The 15,396-nt window shown below is 42.3% G+C and overlaps 1 protein-coding gene across 3 annotated transcripts in view; it reads right to left on the bottom strand.

Annotated features, from left to right (window-relative positions):
* Positions 1-15,396, bottom strand: part of SMOC1 (SPARC related modular calcium binding 1) — a 97,442-nt gene that overhangs the window by 12,962 nt on the left and 69,084 nt on the right. For all 3 annotated transcript variants that reach the window (XM_060761893.2, XM_060761885.2, XM_060761901.2), the window contains exons 8-10: positions 9,865-10,057; positions 8,139-8,221; positions 7,767-7,872 (exon numbers count right to left, since the gene is read on the bottom strand). In XM_060761893.2, coding sequence (XP_060617876.2) covers positions 7,767-7,872; positions 8,139-8,221; positions 9,865-10,057 — 382 coding nt within the window. The remainder of the gene's footprint in view (positions 1-7,766; positions 7,873-8,138; positions 8,222-9,864; positions 10,058-15,396) is intronic.

The following is a 15,396-nucleotide window of genomic DNA, read 5'->3' as shown; positions in this document are numbered from 1 at the left end:
AAGGCTTTGAATTTTTTCAAAGTTGCTTTGCAATTTGTGTGGTCTCAAGAGTGTTAAGTCTCTAACATAAATCCTCTTTAAAGGGAAGTTCCTGATTTAGAGGATTATTCAAATCCCTAAAGCTGTTATTGATATAAGGCAAAGATAGGGGCCCTATGTATGGGGAAACTAGAACAGGCTTTGATTACCCAGAAATTATCCCATTTAGAGGTTAATGGATGGGGAAAGAGTCCAAAATAGTTGTGTGCCTAGGAGGTCACTGGAAGAAGAAAGAGTCTGCTGAGTCTCGAAAGCTCCAAAACCCAAGGAACCATGTTCTCTAACTACTTGTTTCTGTTTACCTGGGCTACTTTATAGCATTGTAAAAAAGCCTAAGCTCCTTACACTATTGCCAAGGTATGGTTACCAAATCTTTTAAGTCCTGGTCGCTCCACCATCAACAGTTCAGAAGCAGAAGTATCTCCTGAACATTGGAGCACCTAAGATGTTAGACAAAGGTGGGAGAATGGGAAGTGAAAGGCAAAGACCTTTGGTTTTTTTAAAACAAAAAGTCTTATCAATTGCATAAGTAAAGGATGACTATGAAACAAAGGAGGTAAGAATGAGTAGAAGTATGTAGAAGTTTGTAAGATTGGCTTGTAGGAGTTAAAGTTTTCCTGCATAAGGCAAACAGGGAAGGTCTCAAAAAAGAGGGAGGGGGCTACTCTTTCTCACTGATGTGGCATCACATGCCCTTTCCTCTCCTGGGCAATGTGACCCATTCTCCAAAATCCCTCACAAAGGACCTCCCAGAAAAACAGCCACGGTCTCCTACAGCAGTTTTGGCTTTTTATTTCTTAAATCAAGAGTTTTTATCAGCCGTGGAGGCATATTTGTTATTCTTGCATATTGGACATTCTGGTGTACCAATGGAATGCAAAACATTCCATTAGTGGATATTCTGCAACTAATATGTTTAACAAGACAGAAATCAGATAGAGGCCATTGAAGATGTCAACCCTGTATAAAATAATATATCAAATATCATTCCCAGAAATATTTGCCTTAAGAGAAACTAAAGGTCATATTGCTTATTTTTCACCATGCCCCAATTTTCCCCCCTTTATGATATGCTAGCAGAAACTACAGAATTTAAGATTGTCCATAAAAATTTGCCCAATACCTTCAACATTAACTGCTAGTCTGCATGAGTAAATAAGACATTATAGATCGAATGCTGCAGAAAGCTAAAAGATCTGAATTCCACTTGAATTTCTTTCCAGGTAGGACTTGTGGCTTCACTTTAATAATCTAAACAACAAGACCCTATACTTTGCTAACTTTTCAATAGTAATACGGTGGTGCCCTAAAGACAAAAACTTTAAACTGATTTTCACAAATAAATTACACATGTACACAAAGGGGACCCCCTCCTTTATTTACTGAATGTGTTAAGGCCTTGCACTTGACTTCTTAACCAATTTCGGTCAAAGGAATTCCTTTCACATTACACACTTTGGCTCTTATTATTCCTATTCAAGGGTCACCAATTCCAATGTACATCAACCTGATGCATTGGTGTTTACTATCGGGTTTATATCAACCTGATAGTAAACACCAATGAATCAATACACATAAGATCAAGCTGTGCAAAACTACCCATGAGAAATTAGCTTCCTTTTTCTTTTTTCAAAGTAAAGGTTTAATCAGTGACAGGCATCATACAAACAAAACACGCACCTCCAGATAGAAGGAGCCAACCAGATGGCTGGAGGGGAGCGCTTGAATCCCCCCCCCCCCCCCCGTGAATGACCAGTTGGTTCCAGCTGGCATTCCTGCCAGGTAGAAGAGGGGAAGGGCCTTAGGAACCTTCCTACAGGTAGCTCCCTCCCCTCTGCATTTGGCCTTCCAGAAGCACAACCCACCCTCCTACCCTCAGTTCAATATGAGTTGTACTGGTTGCACTAGGGCCGAGTAGGAATTTTTTACCTCCTCAGAGAGGAGGTTTTTTTGGCAATCCCATATTGAGGCTGACAGGAGCAAGGAATTTAAATGGGTAGGGCTGTATAAACAGGTGTTCCTTGCAGGAATTGGTGGGAGAGATTGGATTGGTGTACACCTTTGCACCCCTCCACTCTGGGGTAAATGGAATTTTGGGTTAATCTCTGTAGGCTCTATGGCTTAGGGGGTTCCCCAAAAATCTACCTTAGGGCTTTCTTTGCGGGGGAGTTGCCTCTCCCCTATGGGGTGTTATGGTTCGAGGTGGAGGTCCTTCCAGTAATTGCCCCCAGGGTCAGGTGTTTTGTCCAGTGGTTGGTTTGGCATGTGGTCACAGAAAGATACCTGACTTCACACCATTATCCATGTCGCAGTGCTCCTCCCACAACTAGTCAATTAGCTCACTTATCAGTTTCTAATTAGGTCAATAAATGGCCCATTTATTTCTCCACATCTTGTGTCTGGTCTCTTATTTCACATTGGGGATTCAAGAGCATTGAGGGCATTTTCTCTTATCTTCATTCTCTGACTTTTCAATAAGTTGTTGGGGGGGACGGGGGACTCCCAGTCAGCTTAAGACTACTTTGAGAAGATATTTTCCTCTTGTGAGCATTTAAGATGGAGTGTGAAATGGTTCCATCTTGCTCTACTTGCTGGGTTTTCTGAAGTAATGTCATCTGAAGCCCCTATAAGCTTCTATGGATGAGGCAAGGTGATGAAGTTTTGTCTGAACCAACTCAAAAGGTCAAAGTCAATGTGACAGTTCCACCAATGTATTCAGTAAAAATGTCAACGGTTCTACATGAAAAGAAACTCATACAGAACAAAAAGAAGACTATTCTCTTCCTCTAGTTTAGCTCACTGTGTTCCACTGCTTCAAACAGATTTCTTGGAGTCTAGCTTAAGAGTAGTTAGAAGTGAACTAAGAATGGGAGAAAATTTCTTAGCACAAGATAACACCATGAGGTCAAGGGAGGAAAGGGCAGGTTTTGCAGTCACCCTCTTCCTGCTGCTTTTCATGTAAAGAGAATGGCTTGCTTTATAGGTGAATTGGCCCTTCATGGCTTAGAGCCACAATCCCTCAACGTTTTGATATGTAAGATTGTCATCAAAGGCCTTGCTCCAGATTCCCTGTATATTGAGAAATAGTAAGTAGCTACTTGTGAGCAGGCATTGGTTGCTACCTGAATTGTGGAATTCTAGCTGATCTCTATTTGGTTGATATCTTTTAAAAATGGACACTAGACAAAGAACTCATCGCTTTTTGCAATCTTTTGTATTAATGCTCTCTGCCATTCAAATGTATCTTAAACATATGTTGAAGAGAGTGTTATTTTAAAATCATCTAATATGTTTTTATATATTTTTCTGCACGTTCAAATTATGCTTTTAGCTGTTCTCTGTTATTACAGACATATTTAATTAATCTGTGTTGTATTTTTTTAACGTTCGTGTATCTAGAGCACTTTAGACCTAGCACTTTATGATTGTGCCCGAGAGCACGTAGTGTCTGCTGTTGATTAAATACTACTATAGACAGGGCTGCATTTAAAAACTTGCACTTTAAGATCTAGCCCATTGGTGGGGCTGGAACACCACCACCATCTGTATTGCTGCTATCCATGTGGTTCCCCATCCCCATTTATGTACTGTCCCTGTTACTTCTGTGTAGCGGAGGGGGCAAAAAAGGAGGTGGGTTGGAGCCTGCGAACGAAAATGGGATAGGGAGGGAGGGGGAGGGGGAGAGAGGATGTTGGCAAGAACCAAAAAATCTAACAACGAGCAAAGTAGAAAGCAATTTCTTGACTATGGATGGCGGCATGGAGGGGGGGAGGTCTTCCACTAGCCGAGGGGCCCCCATAGAGGTCGTGGTGGGAAGGAGGAGATGCGGAAAAAGGAGACCTCAAATTCGGCCTAATTCGGAACGCTTATCCATATTAACAACCCCCAATCGGTCTCCTAAGGTAAATTGGTGTAACCAGGTGAGCGGACCCTCCGGCTTGAAGGTGGTGTTGTTGAACGCCAGATCTGTCAATGGAAAAACGACCTGGATCCAGGATTTAATCCTGGAGGAGCGGGCAGATCTGGCGTGCATCACGGAGACCTGGTTGGATGAAGCTGGGGGCGTAAATCTCTCCCAGCTTTGCCCTCCAGGTTTCTCCGTGCAACACCAACCAAGAGCCGGAGGACGGGGAGGCGGGGTCGCAGTGGTCTATAGAGATTCCATCCATCTGACCAGGAGCCCCATCCCGCAGACCACAAATTTTGAATGCGTCCACCTGAGGGTGGGTGACCGGGACAGAATAGGGATTCTGCTAGTGTACCGTCCACCTCGCTGCACTACAGTCTCCCTACCTGAGCTAGCGGGGGTGGTCTCGAGCCTGGCGGTGGAGTCCCAACAGCTCCTTGTGCTGGGGGACTTCAACATCCATGCCGAGGCAACCCTCACAGGAGCGGCTCAGGACTTCATGTCCGCCATGGCAACCATGGGGCTGTCCCAACGGATAACTGGCCCCACCCACTGTGCTGGACACACATTGGACTTGGTCTTCTGCCAGGGATGGGAGCAGGGTGGTGGTGTGGAGGAGCTGTCTATCTCTCCGTTGCCATGGACCGACCACTTCTTGATCAGATTTAGGCTCACTGCGCCACCTAACCTCTGCAGAGGTGGAGGACCCATTAAGAAGGTCCGCCCCAGGAGGCTTATGGATCCGAATGGATTCCTGACGGCTCTTGGGGATTTTCCCGCCACCTCGGTAGGTGACCATGTCGAGGCCTTGGTCGCTCTCTGGAATGGGGAGATGACCAGGGCAATTGACAGGATCGCTCCGGAACGTCCCCTCTCGAGTAACCGAGCTAAACCAGCCCCTTGGTTCACTGAGGAGCTGGCAGCGATGAAGCGAAGGAAGAGGGTACTAGAGAGCGTGTGGCGCTCGGACCCAAGCGAGCCAAATCGAACACGGTTTGTGTCCTTTCTAAGGGCATATGCCGCGGCAATAAAAGCCGCAAAGAAAACTTTCTTTGCGGCTACTATTGCGTCTGCAAAGAACCGTCCGGCGGAGCTGTTTCGGATTGTCAGAGGTCTTTTAACTCCCCCTACCTCAGGTGGGAGCCCTGACAATTCGGTCACGCGCTGTGAAGCATTTGCTCGGTTCTTTGCAGACAAAGTCGCTTTGATCCGCTCTGAGCTGGACGCCACATTAAGTGCAGTCTCTGTGGATGTGACACAAGCACCTGCTTGTCCTATTTTGTTGGATTCTTTTCAGTTTGTGAAGCCCGAGGATGTGGACAAGATACTTGGAGGAATGAGGCCCACCACGTCCATCCTAGACCCCTGCCCATCCTGGCTTCTGAAGGAGGCCAGAGGGGGATTGGCCGAGTGGGTAACGGTGGTGGTGAATGCCTCCCTTCGGGAAGGCAAGATTCCAGCGAGCCTAAAACAGGCTATTATAAAGCCGCTGTTGAAGAAGCCATCACTGGACCCCACCAAATTCGAAAACTTTCGGCCTGTTTCCAATCTTCCCTACTTGGGCAAAGTCATGGAAAGCGTGGTGGCCTCACAACTCCAGGTATTCTTGAGAGACACGGATTATCTGGATCCGGCACAGTCTGGTTTCAGACCGGGACATGGTACTGAGACGGTCTTGGTCGCCTTAGTCGATGATCTGCGCCGGGAGCTAGACAGGGGGAGTGTGTCCCTGTTGGTGCTCCTGGACCTCTCAGCGGCCTTCGATACCGTCGACCACGGTATTCTTCTGGGGCGCCTTGCAGAGATGGGTCTCGGGGGCACTGCTTTACAGTGGCTCCAGTCATTTCTGGAGGGCCGTACCCAGAAGGTGTTATTGGGGGACTCCTGTTCAACACCACAGCCTTTGACCTGTGGGGTTCCTCAGGGCTCCATCCTGTCCCCCATGCTGTTTAACATCTACATGAAGCCGCTGGGTGAGATCATCCGGAGTTTCGGGGTGCGGTGTCATCTGTACGCAGATGATGTCCAACTCTGTCACTCCTTCCCACCTGCTACTAAGGAGGCCGTCGAAGTCCTGAACCGGTGCCTGGCCGCTGTAATGGTCTGGATGAGGGCGAACAAACTGAAATTAAATCCAGACAAGACAGAGGTACTCCTGGTCAGTCGCAAGGCCGAACAGGGTATAGGGTTACAGCCTGTGCTGGACGGGGTCGCACTCCCCTTGAAGGCTCAGGTTCGCAGCTTGGGTGTGACCCTGGACTCGTCGCTGAGCCTGGATCCCCAGGTTTCAGCGGTGACCAGGGGAGCATTTGCACAGCTCAGGCTCGTGCGCCAGCTGCGCCCGTATCTTGGGAAGTCTGACTTGGCCACGGTGGTACACGCTTTGGTCACATCCCGCCTCGACTACTGCAACGCTCTCTACGTGGGGCTGCCCTTGAAAACGGCCCGGAAGCTCCAGCTAGTCCAGCGCGCGGCAGCCATGTTGTTAACAGGAGCAGGGCGTAGGGAGCACACAACGCCCCTGCTGTCCCAGCTCCACTGGCTGCCGATTTGCTACCGGGCCCAATTTAAGGTGCTGGTACTATCCTACAAAGCCCTAAACGGTTCCGGCCCAAAATACCTTGCAGACCGCATCTTGGCCTACGAGCCCACGAGGACCTTGAGATCATCCGGGGAGGCCCTTCTCTCGATCCCGTCTGCCTCACAGGCACGCCTGGCGGGGACGAGAGAGCGGGCCTTCTCGGTGGTGGCCCCCCGGCTGTGGAACGCCCTCCCTGCTGAAGTTAGACAGGCGCCCTCCCTTATGGCCTTTCGTAAGAGCCTGAAAACATGGCTCTTCGAGTTGGCCTTTAACTGAGTGCTATATCTTGGCAATGATGACCGGAATGGACCACGACTATGAGACTGACTATGACCCATGATATGACGAAGCGGATTTTTAGTATAAGTATATGTCAAGTAGTAGTAGCATGTTATGTATTGTTCTGATTACTGTAAATTGTCTTTTCTATGTTGTTGTTCACCGCCACGAGTCGCCCCCTGGGCTGAGAGTGGCGGTAAATAAGTGCAAGTAATAAATAAATAAATAAATAAATCTTGCCTCACATTAGCCAGCATGGTGTATTGGGTTGTCATTGGACTATTTATTTATTTATTTATTTATTATTTATTTATTACTATGAAAGGGTTCAAATCAGATCAGTGGTTCCCAACTTTTTTTTAATGAGGGGCCACTTTGACCAGGGACCACTCTCCAACATTAGTACCAAAAGGGTTATGAATCAGTTTTTGGGCAACTTTAGATTCGGTTTTGTTATTTGGGGTGCTGATTCAGAAAATTGCATTGGATATACCACATCAGCTCTAGTTTCTGATACAGAATGTATGCCATCCAGTAGTCGCCATCTGCTTGCCCACATAAAACCATATTAAATAAGCATTGGCACTATAAGAGTGTTTCGCGAGACCAGTCAGTATCATTGCCATGGTGGCGTAATGGTGAGGCTGCGGACCGTATTTTAGTTCTTACAAACTGAATAAATAAACAAAACCAATATAATTGCACATCCCTGTCCTACTTTGGTCTTAAAATAGTACGAGGTGATCAATTTCACACCACAAATGGAACATGACAATTTTCAGGTACTTGGAAGCATGAATCAGTATGACCATTTTGTTTTCCTGTGACAGAATTTAGAGGATAAATTTTACTTGTGCATTACTTTACTGGAATTGCTCGATGTTCATAATAAAAACTAGATGTATACACAAAATTTGTCCTTCCCTGCTTCTGTTCAGCCTGAATGCCTTTCAAACTCACCTCCCGCCTCCAGCAGGTGCTGCCGAGTTAATGGCCTGTACCATGTCTGTGGTCAGAGCATCCAGTAAACTGGTAATAAATTCCACTTTTTTCCCTTCTGGACAGCCTGAAGAAAAGAATAAAAGCTTCGTTTGATCAAATAGCATGCAAAAACAGTTCCTTTTCTTTCTGGGCCATGTTTATGGTCTACTGAGTAGTCACATATCGTTTGGGTGTCTGTTGATGCTGTACATCTGTAGGTGAACTAAACTCCATCTGGGGCTCCCACTCCCCAATCCTACCAGCATTTTCTCCCTACTTTTATTCATCTTGGATTTTGTTGTAAGACAAAGCCACTTAGACAGAATAAGACACAGTTCTCCTGAATCTAACCTGGAAGTTCTCTGTCTTTGAATGGGTCATCAATTTCTGGGGTTTTTGATCTGGCATCACTTTCACACACTGGGGTCTCATACCTAGAGGAGGAAGAGATGAAAAGACAGTTCATTGTTCATATGGAATTTCAGGGGTTCTCACGCTTCTCTTTCCCACTAGAGCCCAACTGGACATAGCAAATTTGTACATCACCCTTGGTTAAGTGTATGACATTATCACATAACATACTTCCCAGTTGAAGAAATCAACAACCAGGCTCAAACATACTAGAGTTTGGCTTATTAAAGTGGTTGTTGGAGAGACCTCAGGGAACTCATTAAATATATGGGGTCCACCCACATGAGCATTTATACTTTGAGATCCATGTCTTAGTACTAATACAAAACACAGTGTCAGCAGTGCAGTACTACCACCAGCATTTGTTTTTCTGTTCCTTTTGGTTATCAGTTTTACATATCTGACACAAGGTGGGAACTTTGGTTGTACCAGAAGATGGCTCTTCATTGGTGCTAACACTGGCTACCTAGGTCTTTCCACTAGGATCAGCTCTAGACAATTAACAAAGAATAAGGAGGGAAGAACAGAATTTGGTTCTGTGGCCTTGCCCTGTGTGAACTAAAGAACCCACAATTCATACTCCCTAATATTCCCAGAAACAATATTAGGTTGGCATGCTCTTCTGCAGCAATACAGTGCTAAATAGACTTGATTCACTATACCTTCTCTCTTTGTAATTAGTACTCTATTAAAGATCATTATAACAACAACAGAAATCCAAGAGAAGGATTATATGTATATGTAGAGCAATGGAGCTAAAAGAAATCATAGATAGAACCAATGACTAAGAGTTGGAGGACAACATGGCCTCCCTATAGGGCATTAGAGGGACACATGAAAATGCACATGCATGCACAGACACAAACATTCCCCATGCCATTTTGGGGGGAAATTAGAACATTGGTTCTGTGCAACGAACATATGAGAACAAAAAAATCGTGAATGGGAGGTTAAGGCACATATAGTCTAGACACACTGGGATCATGTTCCAATGAGAAAGGCATGCACTGATAAAGGAAAATTCAGAGTAATAGAATGAGGATGGTTGAGAGTCAGGTAGCAAAGAGCTGAATTTGAACCCTCAGCAGCCCTAAGCAGATAATAATTCTTTAAGATCTGTCCTAAAATCAGAAAAATATCACAGCCTCTTAAAAAACCTAACACATTTATTTTTTAGTTTAGGTGGAAATATCAAAGAAAGCTAGAAGCTTTAATACGATATGTTCAAACAGTTCAAAATACTTATACATTAAGATTGTCACCAGGCTGAGCTGAAATAATATGTTGTAAACCAGTTGTATAAGAAGGTAATATGAAGAAGAGGTGAATCTTGAGGATTTAAATCAAATACAGTGTCAGTAATTAGACACTGTATGTGATTGAATAAGTAATGACAATGTTGAATAAGTATACGGCTTAATATCATTAAGCCACAGACTACTGCATGTCTCCTTTCTAGGAGAAAAGGCATGAGATCGTTTCTAGTAAGGGTGCATGCATGTATTATAGCAAGAGAAAAATACCCTCACACACTGGAAAGCAATTATATGTATGTGGAGATAGAAGAGAATATGGAACGCTTTGTCACATAAAATAGTGAGGTGTATCCTTTCTCTTACTTCACTTTCTTGTTGTAGAGGGAAAATGGAAAGGGAATGGTTCTTACCTGGTGGAAGTACCAGGTAGAGGTCGACCTGTGTCTACTAGAACGCACCAGCAATATCCAGTAGACTGGTGACACTGCACTGGCTTGTACAGTCCTCCAGGAGCACATTCAGGAATAACAATCCCTTCCCGGGGATTCTGCCTGGCCTCTTCAAGAGCACTTTGCCTCTCTTGGTCACATGAGTTAACTTTCTCTGGAAAAGAAGGTATCTAGAGATCACTATCCATGACACAAAAAGGGGCCCTCTTCCCTCGTACTGCCTACTGGACTGAACTCTCTATTTGAATTCTAATGTACACATGCCTAGCATGACGTAGGTCAATGGACAACTCAAAATCTATTGTTTGCACAGACATTTACACAACTGTAACTACACCAACCTTGGTTTTTAAATGAAAACTTTAAAAATTATATATTTTACACTATTACGTCTTCAAGATTTAAAAATGGAAAGCAACATACAGTGCAATCCCCATATCTGCGGAACCAATATAAGTAGTTCGCTTTTTCAGAGCTGCATTCATTCTCATAGGGCCTTCTGTGTTTGCCCTGACATCCAAGCCAGTGATCTGCCACATTTGCAGTTGCAGCCCAAAACATTCACGCTAAATTAGAAAAGTCTACAGCGGAGGCTAGAAATGGAAATGAAGATAGTTGGGGATGATACAAATCAGACATTGTTATTGTTATCATGTCACTGCTACTGTAATTTACTGTAATTTTTAAAAAGTCAGTATATAGAGTAAGTTTTAATGTTTATAGTGCTTATTGTACTTTCAAAAGTTATATATTATTTGATGTCATGGCCTATGGCTAGTACAATAAACAATTCATTCATACAAAGGTTTTCAGCATTATAAATTAATTGTGCAGTAGTTAAAGTATTCAGACTTGGGGATCCAAGCTCTAGTGTCCAGTAAGCCATGAAAATCACCTGGATGATCTTAAGCCAGCCCTTCTCTTTGTACCTAAACTGCATCACAAGGTTAACATGATGAGTAAGTGAGGAGAAGAAGAGCCACATCCATTATTTTAAGCTCACTGGAGGAAAAGTAGGATCACAAGCATAACCAATAAATAATAACCAATAGATGCAGATAAAATACATGAAGAGTTTGAAAACATTGTCTGAAAACAAAAAGTGACCACAGCAATGCCCACAGAAGTGATCATTGCAAAAGAATTTCAACACGTTTGTGAAATGGGCATAGCTATATTTTTGGGAAATTGGCAAAATGTAAAAAAAAAAAAACAGGCTGCAGTTGATATTAAGCTGATTTTACTTACTCTGACAAGTTTCCCTTTCTTTTCCAAGTTGATTGTTTTTGCCTTATGTACAAACAGAGGCGTCATTCATGTAGAGGCCTCTGGGCGTCCACACAAATCAATTACATCACAGCCAAATTACTCATATTCCCTGCATAACAGGAGTCTACACCTTTGCTGTCAAGGTAAGGTGGGTCATTCATTTACTCAAATGCAGGGGGAAGACCGCCACTCAGGTTACCATTAATTTGTTCTATGCAACTAACAGTAATGGGGGAAAGGGACCAGAATAAAATAAATTTCCCCTGTTGAAACACAAAGCATTCCAGGCATATGAATTATTTATTAATTTAATAAATGTACATGACACCAACTGATAACATAAATGTTAAAAAACAATTGAGTAATCAATCATATTTAAAAACATTCACACAAAACCAGGCAGTTAAAACATAATAAAAATGATAGATATACAGCACATTCCAGTTGAAAGACTTTCTGTAATGACCATTTAACAAATTCCTGAGCAAAAAAAGTTTTATGTCTGCTGACAAAAAGAAAACAAAAAGGATAGGGCAGCCTAACTTCCTAATAAAGTAAAAAAAATCATGTTCAAGTCTTTGTTCACAAAAACATCAGACAAGGAAGCTGCCAGGGTTACATTATCTCAGGCTGAAGGCTGGGAAGAAATATCAGAATTGGAGAAAAAGTGCCAGGTGAAATAAATTGTGTGTGTGTGTGTTTTAGAAAACAGTGGATAGCTTTCTGGAGCTGTTAAGAGTATGAAATTCAAAAGAATGGGAAAGGAGAAAGATGTATCTTGGAAGAGAATGGGAATTGGAAGGATTGATTTGTTTGATTAACAGGAGACCAAAGCCCTTTCAAAAAGGCCCCCATGGGTCTATATCAGGCATAGGCGAATTTCAGCTCTCTAGGTGTTTTGGACTTCAACTCCAGTTCATCACATTGCTTCCCTTTTGGATATGGGGGTTGTACTCTGGTCTCCTTTTCTTAAACTACGAGGGGTATATTTGCCTTTCGTTCAGCTGTCAATGTATAGTAACTCCAGGAATGTCATAGGGTTTTCCTAGGCAAGGAATACTCTGGGGTGGTTGCCAGTTCTTCATTTTGAAATGTAGTCCACAGCACCTAATATTCATTGGTGGTCTACCAACCAAATACTAACTAGGGATGACCCTGGTTTGCTTCCAACATCAAATAGAATCAGATGCCTTTAGACTTCATTTTAAATTATAGTAACTACTTATTGTTACATCTGGATATACATTTTAGTTTTGTAATTTCAATGAAATGTAAAGTATGGTTCCTATTTTCTCATTGGATTTCCTCAGCAGTCTGAGAAGCCTAATTTGTTAGGGCATGATATTTAAAAATGAGGGTTTGTATTCTTTGAGTATTTCCTATAATGGCAATGCTAAAATTGCTACTCTTTTTCACTTGTTAGTTTAGTTTATTGAATGTAATCAAATCAAATAAGCAAGTGGATGCCTCCTTTTGAAAAACAAAATCAATTAGCATATCAAACAAAAGCATTCATCTTTACTAAAAATTGCTATTCAAAAATCTCCTAAAACATAAGCCACCCCAAGTAAGAATAAATAAATAAGGAATTCATCCATGTTAATACTCTTGATTTTTAAAGTATATTCAAGCATAGTATTATCCTGAATGACCTAGACAAGGTAGATTGATGCTAAATAAATCCCAGACTGCTGTGTACACATGTGTATGTTTGCATTTTTGATGTGGTTTTGATTTACTCTGGACAGTACAGAGTACCTATCCATCATAGATGTATCCTTTGATAAACATGACGTATACACTTTAGGCTGCATGAGCCTGATACACTGTGGATACATCCCTATGAATGAAAGTACATATTTCTTAAAAATATCTTTGTAGGAAAAAATATAATTCACAAATAAGCCGTGTGTATCGAGGGCTTGGCTTTATATATTACCCTGTGGTGTCAAAGGGGCTCATTCAAAACATAGCTCAAAGAGTCAAAATTGCACTGGGCATAAAAACAGCTTAGTGTTTTGGGCTGAGTAATTCTGACAGAAAGGAGATTGCTAGCAGTCATCTTTTTTTCTCATTACCTCTTCCAAAAAAATGCCATCAAGAATTTTAATCTCTCCAGAGGCTTTTGTCCTTCATTCGGTTGCAGTTCAGAGTTGGCAGGCTTGCTAAACTGCTTTCTTGGGGACTGTCAAAAATTGGATAATGTGACAGTGCAGTTCTTTTTTAAATGGTCTCAGCTGTGCTATCTTGGCCACGTTGTTACTCAGCAACTCCCTCCCTCCATCTGTTCTGTATGTTGGAATTGTTCTTTCTCCACGGTGTAGGCATTAATTTTCATTAATTTTCTGTTCTTCCATTTTTTAATCAGAATATATATATATAAACTCTCTCTCTCTCTCTCTCTCTCTCTCTCTATATATATATATATATATATATATATATATATATAAGTGCTTAAGGTAGAAAATTCAAGTGTTTTATACAAAGCTGAAAAACAAATGAGGTAATGTAGAAACTGCCTTAAATATTACCATTTGAGATGGGCTACCTTAGTATTCCAAGTTGTTTCAAGATACATTGATCAGCCGTCAGGCCATCATGAAGCCATCAAATAGAGTATACCCTCTGTACCCCTGATACCAGTACCTATGATTTCACCTACACACTTCCAACAAACTTGCCTACATCCTCCAGGTGTTTCTATGGCATCCTTCAACAAGATGTTACCTAGAGTTGCTCTGGAGAACCTAGCGAATTCTTAGAGAGAACACCTTTCTAGGAATTTTCTGGGTCTTGCAGGATGACTGTGGCAACTTCTGAAGGAAGTCATTCATTTTATTATGGCTTGCTATTACTCACAGTTTTTTGTTTAATCACATTGATCAAATCAAGCAACCTTGGATCCTTCCAGCCTGTTTCAGGGACGGAGCTCCATGCCTGCCATCACACGTCATGTGACTTCCGGTGGAGGCCCCGCTAGTACAACACAGAAGCAACTGGATATGGCATTCTGGCTGCAGAAAGCCCTTCCACATACAGGCTCATCTAGTGTCAATGCTGGCTTCAGTATAACACCAATGACTTCATCACACTAGAGAAAAAATCCACTTAAAATCTGGTTTCTGCTTCCTGTAGAATTCTGCAGGAGGCAGAAACCGGATTTTAAGTGGATTTTTTTCTCTAGTGGATGAGGCCCCCAAGGGGGGAAAAACGCCTTTATATTAAAGCTCTCAGGTTCTTTGATTTTATCCAAATCTGAATATGCACATGATTTGGATTGGCACTGTTTCAGTTCCCTTTAAATTGATAAATGTTTTAATATGCTTTTAGATTGTTTAATTATTGCTACAGTTTTAATTTTTAAATTGTTTTAAGTTGCCTAAACAATTTCATAAACACTCAGAATACAGAGCAAGATATAAATATTTTAACAAACTAAATAAACAATAGATGGCCAATGTTGTTGGATTAGGACTCTGGAGATCAAGGTTTTAATCCCATGGAAACCTACTGAATGACCTTGGACAAGTTACACTCTCTTAACCTCAGAGGAATCCTGTCTAAACAAATATTGCCAAGAAAACCCCTGATAGGCTCACTTCAGGGTTGCCAACAGTCAACAGTCAAAAACTGATTGAGGGCACAAGTAAACAATGAATAAAATGACTTTTTGTATTAGAAATATTCGTGTCATATGGCAAGAGACAGGAAAACTATGGCTCTCCAGATGTTGTCAGATTTCAAGTTCCATCATCCCATATATCATGACATCACTCTGCTGTCTATGACTGATGGTGGTTTCAATCCAAGACAGCTTGCTCTTTCTGTGATATTGAAATGATGAATAAATGCACACAGTTAGTGCAAATGGTTCTCAAAAACATTGAAAGTAATATTTAGTGATGCACTGTGTGTGTGTGTGTGTGTGACAACAGTATATCAGGTGTAAAATGGCAAAATTCGAGCATTCAACACTGGAGATTTGTACTGTCAAAGCAAAAACACAGCAGAAACAGATTAATATTCTTTCTGGTGCAAAATAAACAGTCCCTGCCTTCTCTCGAAAGATCATGAAGACTGACAGGCCTTCAATTCAGTTTGAGAAACAGGTATTTTCCTGCAAGCCTACAAACCATGGAAGCATCAAGTGAGGGAAAGGCAAAACCTCCTCTTTTCATTGGGAGCCCAGTGAACAGCTGCACAAACATTGGGAAGAATATATTC

Source organism: Anolis sagrei, chromosome 1, assembly GCF_037176765.1.
Source record: "Anolis sagrei isolate rAnoSag1 chromosome 1, rAnoSag1.mat, whole genome shotgun sequence".
In the NCBI taxonomy this organism is placed as follows: Eukaryota; Metazoa; Chordata; class Lepidosauria; order Squamata; family Dactyloidae; genus Anolis; species Anolis sagrei.
This window is presented reverse-complemented; position numbering and strand designations above follow the sequence as displayed.